The sequence below is a fragment of the Nelumbo lutea genome, chromosome 2, assembly GCF_056320005.1.
Source record: "Nelumbo lutea isolate HS-2025 chromosome 2, American lotus-T2T, whole genome shotgun sequence".
Lineage (NCBI taxonomy): Eukaryota > Viridiplantae > Streptophyta > Magnoliopsida > Proteales > Nelumbonaceae > Nelumbo > Nelumbo lutea.
Window position 1 is genome coordinate 26936725 of NC_142685.1, and position 5945 is coordinate 26942669.

General features: G+C 36.6%; 1 protein-coding gene across 1 annotated transcript; it reads left to right on the forward strand.

Annotated features, from left to right (window-relative positions):
- Positions 1-928, forward strand: LOC148869398 (ethylene-responsive transcription factor WIN1-like). The gene is made up of 2 exons (XM_088968527.1): positions 1-187; positions 316-928. The coding sequence occupies exons 1-2, from the start codon at positions 108-110 to the stop codon at positions 770-772; spliced, it is 537 nt and encodes a 178-aa protein (XP_088824653.1). The 5' UTR covers positions 1-107; the 3' UTR covers positions 773-928.
- Positions 929-5945: the final 5017 nt, after the last annotated feature.

Sequence of the window (5945 nt, forward strand, 5' to 3'; positions counted from 1 at the left end):
GTCTCTGAATTCTCAACAACTCGCTGCAAGTACTTCATTATCCGTGAGCAGCAGAGCCGACTCAGTTCTCTGACAGTCCTACGGCTCTACCTGTCCTTTCCCAAGACATGGTACAAACAAAGAAGTTCAGAGGCGTCAGGCAGCGCCACTGGGGATCATGGGTGTCTGAGATTCGCCACCCACTGCTGTAAGTGTAGGCTCAAGATAAGCCATGGCGAATTGGCCATGATGATCGATCGAGCAGCTCTGCATTTTTCTTGCTTTGGTTGATCTTTTCAACTTACATGTCTCCCTACTCTCGTCTGTGTGATGTAGGAAGAGAAGAGTGTGGCTGGGCACCTTCGAGACAGCCGAAGAGGCCGCTCGTGCCTACGACGAGGCGGCGGTGTTGATGAGTGGACGAAATGCAAAGACCAACTTTCCGGTGGCCAGGGCTCCATCTGGGGATCCAAACACAAGCGAGGGTCTGTCAGCGTCGACACTCAGCGCCAAGCTACGGCGGTGCTGTAAGGCCCCCTCCCCCTCCCTCACCTGTTTGAGGCTCGACACAGAAAACTCCCACATTGGAGTCTGGCAGAAGCGCGCTGGGCCGGGCTCAGAATCCAACTGGGTCATGACGGTTGAACTTGGGAAGATGAACGCTCAAGCCCCAGAGGCGTCCTCACCGGCTTTATCGGAGAAACCGGAGATGGCGAGGGCAGATGCCAGAGGTGGAGTGACCGAAGAGGAGAAGATTGCACTGCAGATGATAGAAGAACTTCTGAGTCCTTAGCCATCGTATCGAATTTACCAAGGGGAACGGAGCTTAAACAAGTGACGGTTCCTGTTCTTTCAATATTTAATTCTCAGTGTACGTAGAAGCATATATATATATATATATATATATATATATATATATATATATATATATATATATATATATATAGATGTTAATATCCACTTGGGTTGATTTGGGTTTCTTTAAATGAACCTCTGAACCTCTGAGTATTAAAAAATTTACATAAAAGAGAAAGGCCAATTAACAATAACAATACTAGCTCAGTGGCCCATTTGAATCTAGCAAACTTGAATATATCTAAGTGTAACCAGAATAAAATAAAAGGAACTGATTTAAGATAGCTTCTTTATCCCATCTCACCCCTATCTTCTAATTTCTCTTTTATTTATTTATTTTTTAATTTCAGGTGTGTGTCAGTAAACAATCATCTTTGTGTTGTTTAATGGGTTCATCTTTCTGATCCATCTATAAGGAAAAAAGAAATCAAAAGAACCACCAGATATTATTATGTTAAAATCCATCCATGCGGATTTATTTAATTATTTGTAGGGTGTACCAACTGCCTGAGAACCACCAAATATCTTTATGAGATCCAATTAATTGACTGATTGTTCCTCAGTTTTGTTTAGGTACCGGGGATACGCTTCTAAATGGCCAATATATTGGACCTCGAGAGGACCGCATCTACCTCAGATCATGGCTGAAAATTGGTCTTGATAGATGGGCCTACATATAGACTTATTTAAAATATAAAGAAGAAAAATAAAAGAAAAGAAAAAAAAGACAGACTCAACTTATGATGGGTTTTACCGTGGAAACTTTCATAAAATATTACATGGTCAATTAATGCATGAAACGTTCATTCCATTGCTGCCAAATGGCCGAGGGTTTTACCTATAAAGAGTGAAAAGACATGAGAGGTCCTGAGAATATTCTCAGGGGTGAGGATTCCAACGGTTAAATTAGTTGAAGGTTAAAGAGAGTCGATGTATACTTTACGCTTTGGTGCCCTTTTATATTTAAAATCACTTAGAAGAGTAGTAATGGGCAATTGATAACCATCCTGTGAATTCCGGTCACGAATGCAGCCATTCCCATAAGTTTGCGGGGAGTGAGTTCAGTCGAGACCGTAACATATGTAATAAATGGTCCGCAATAATGGCTTAGGGAATTTATGACTATGCCGCTAGCCGAGGTTGAGGTGACAAGATTGCCCTTAGATAATGCCACGTGTCATTATATGGTGAAACGAACAATTATACCCATGAAATTGTCCTTCAGCCATAAAATGATACAACAACCAAGCGGCTCTTGATCCTGTGGTGAGTCACTAGAATTAGGGGTGAACAAATGGATAGGTTATACCTAAAAGCAAATGTAACCAACCTCAAATCGACCTTAAATCGATCATACCCAATCTATTATAGGGTGAGGTTTAATTGTAAATTCTTAAAACCTACCCCTACCCAAACCGATTTCAAGGTTTAGGGGTTTACCTACCCGAATCGACCCGATGAACCAACCTTGTTGGAACCTGCCTTGGTACCAAATTTGTCTTGAAATAAACCCTAGAATACTTTTAGGGATGTGAAGATTTGAACCCAAGAATTCATGGTTACAAAGGCCATGGTCTCACTTGGCCATTGAGTTTACTTGAAGTGATTTGATCATTTGTTTTCATTTTAATATTTGAATGCGTACAATAAGTAGTGTAAAGAGTAATATTTACAAAACTTAAATTTAATTTATAAGTTTTTAACCATATAATGATAATATACATATTGAGTTATCCGATTTAATCAATAAACATAATATAAGTTTTAAACTATATATTATATTTCTTAAAAATCAAGTTTTTAAAGAATATGTTTTTTTTTTGTTGAAGGAAGACTGACCCCTAGAACCTACCCTGGAACCACCCTAGAGCCACTAGAGTAGGTTTCAGTTCTAAAAACCTGGAACTGGTAGGGTCTAAGTTCTACCATGGAACTGAAGTGAACTAAGCCATGCTCACCCCTAGCTGGAATGTGGCACAACTTGATGAGGGGGGATGCTTGAGGAGTCCGGCTTCAGTCAGGTCCAAGCCTGTTCCAACAGCCTTTACAGCGTTGCATTGGGAATATCTCCGTAGTTATGTGATTTATGTCATGGGAGGTATTCCCAATGCAAGGACGCAAAGGGCTGCTCAAAGGGTGCTAGCACTGACCTGCCCTGCTCGAAGGGGTTGCTCGTTGCTACCTTCTCGGGGGCCTAATATCCTTCCCACTTCAACGGGACGCTTCTATGTGGTGCCCTTCTTCTAAGCAGCCTCGGTGTCAGCCTTTTTTGAGGTGGCAAAATTGCCCTTGGGTAGTGTCACATGTCATTACATGGTGAAGCAGCCAATTATACCCACATCATTTACCATTACATTATCATCATAAAAAATTATCACACGCAAACACATGCACATTTACTTAGTCTTTTAAAAACTCCAAAACCCACCATAATTCAATTAGGTTTTTTATGAAATGATAATGGGTTTGATTAGATAATGGACCTATTACAAACACACACTCAATTAACTATATCATTTGTAGCAATAAGCTATCATTAAAACGATTAAGACCGGTATCAATAATAAATCATCTTTGTTAAATGAAGAAACTACCAATATTGTTTAAAAAGATAATCAAAATCCTTAATCACGAGAATTTGGCAAAAGTTAATGCCGTCTACCGACATGATGCAACCCTCTTTCGGTGTAGCCAACTTAATATGGTTCATACAAGTTTTGGGTAAGGATGATATCAAAAACACAGCGGATTGGCAGAATTTGCTCGAGACTGAACGCAACAACTTCACCATTGAAACCTTTTAAGAAACCAGCTAGCAAAGTGACTTTCTCATTGCAATTATTCTACGACCCGTACGTGAAAAAAAAAAAAAAAAAAGACATGCATGTGTAAGTAACTAGCGATAGAGACTGGAATAGCCCAAAAATCAGATATGTAATTGTCAATTTTAAGAGGGTAGGTTGTAATTAAAGGAAATGGTAATACATCCTTCAACGCCTTTCAAAACTTTATTTCCTAAGTTTGGAGTAGCCAAGTGCCATAAGTCCATGCGATGGGTTTACTTTTAATTTGTACGTACTAAGGCCTGGGTACTCCTAACAAAATATCATAAAAGCTAATTGACTAAAAGAGTAGGGATGGTCCAATCAGTAGGTTGAAAACCAATTTAATTTACACTGTTCAAATGTGTACTGTTGTATTTACAGTACTGTACATATATAGTGTATTTGTGCTCTTTCCCAATTGAACCTTGTATTTATACTGTGTACATCCTTCTTCTGACCCAAACATTTAAGCTTTTAATTTATTTCCACCCTTTTTACAGTAAAAAAAATTGTTTTCCACCCCTTCTGAATGTAACTGATAACCGGAAAAAAAAAAAAAAAACAAAGGTTTTATTAAGAAAGAAACAAATATGTAGCTCAATTATTTCAAACATGAAAATTTCCCTCCATTTTAATTGAAATAAATGGAGGAGCTTTGAGAATATCACTGTTAATTAAGTTGCAGTTTAACAACTGTAAAATACATAATATGTCTGGTTAGATAAAAATAAATAAATAAATCAGCAGGAAGTTTTTCTTCCTTGGGTTTGAAAACCGGAGTACGTACTGATTGACCCGCGAACCAATCATGGCTATGGGTCCAGTGTTGGACCCCGCCAAAACCGTCTGATTAGGCTTCAGAGTACTGGATGGTCGGTCCATTGATGACCTGGGATTCTGGGAAACAGTGGCCAAAGCCTCTAGGTCGAATTTTAAAACCATGAGTTTTTGTCAACCTGAATTTATCTACACTTGACTGGATCCCTTATATATTATGGGACGTTTGTTTTTTGGGATTTTGAGAGGGGCCATCGACCAAGAAACCCATTTTTTTATTCAGATTTATGTGGGGATGAGAAAAAGCTTATGGCTAAAATGTGATTATCCTGATAAATGTTTCCCAGTAAATACTTACTTGGGTAAGTGCATTTACCCAAATAAGTAAATTACCGAAAAACGAACAGAACCTAAATATAAATTAATCAATGAAAATTCATTTTGATGGTTTTGAGTTAGTAAAACTCTCAAAGGAGACAATGGATACATCTTCTATTTGAGTATTAGGGAGTAAGATAAGATCAATTTGTTATGATTATGACAAGAATATTACATGTAGAGAGAGGTTGAGATTATGGGTGCAAATGGATTGGATCATGATCGGATCTGATCCTATTTGGTCGAATGCAGATCACCCATGTTCGAATCTTCAGATTGAATCGGATTCGATTCACCCCTTATTCGATCTGATATATATGTTATTTATTTATTTATAAATATATTTTTTATATTATATTTTTATAAATGTGTTATATTATTTATTTTTATATATGTATATATGTGATGAAAATAATTAAAATTACTTGTATTTTTTATTTTTACTTTATTTAAATTAGTATATTTTATTTTTCTTTTAATAATTTATTATTTTTTAAAGGAAACAAAATCAGATCCAAATATCCGACTTACCGATATGGTTTATATTCAAACTGAGTCCTATCAAATCAGATTGGATCGGACCCGACATAAACAATGTCAATAGTCCGATCCAATCCATTTACATCCCTAGTTGAGATGGATGTATGAAATGTATGAAATCTTTCATTGTTTGTAACGTGTTCAATAGTAAATGTATGAAATCTTTCATTGGGAGTTAGACCAATCAAAACCATCCCATGAATTTTTGCGCCATCTATCCTTCCAAACAAAGCGTTAGAGTTATTTGTCAGTATGTTCTTGTTGGTATATTTGGCTGTACTCTAGCATTTTTCAATGAAAGTTTGCTATTTAGCTTCTGAATAATTAATAATTATTATATGTGGTTTTTTATATTAAAAGAGTTATTATTATTATTATTATTATTATTATTATTATTATTATTATTATTATTATTATTGTTGTTGTTGTTGTTGCTGTTGTTATTGTTATTATTATTATTATGGAAAAGTTCTTATTAGTACTTTTTACTTTAAGTTTAGTGTCATTTCGGTCCCCAAACTTTAAATGAAACAATTTAATACCTGAAGTTTCAAAACATGACAATCCAATACCTGTTGTTAACCAAGTACC

Bases quoted from the DNA above. Each gene is read 5' to 3' on its own strand.
- LOC148869398 (XM_088968527.1), top strand. From the start codon at position 108: ATGGTACAAACAAAGAAGTTCAGAGGCGTCAGGCAGCGCCACTGGGGA. The intron at 188-315 runs GTAAGTGTAGGC...TGTGTGATGTAG, and splicing joins GAGATTCGCCACCCACTGCT to GAAGAGAAGAGTGTGGCTGG.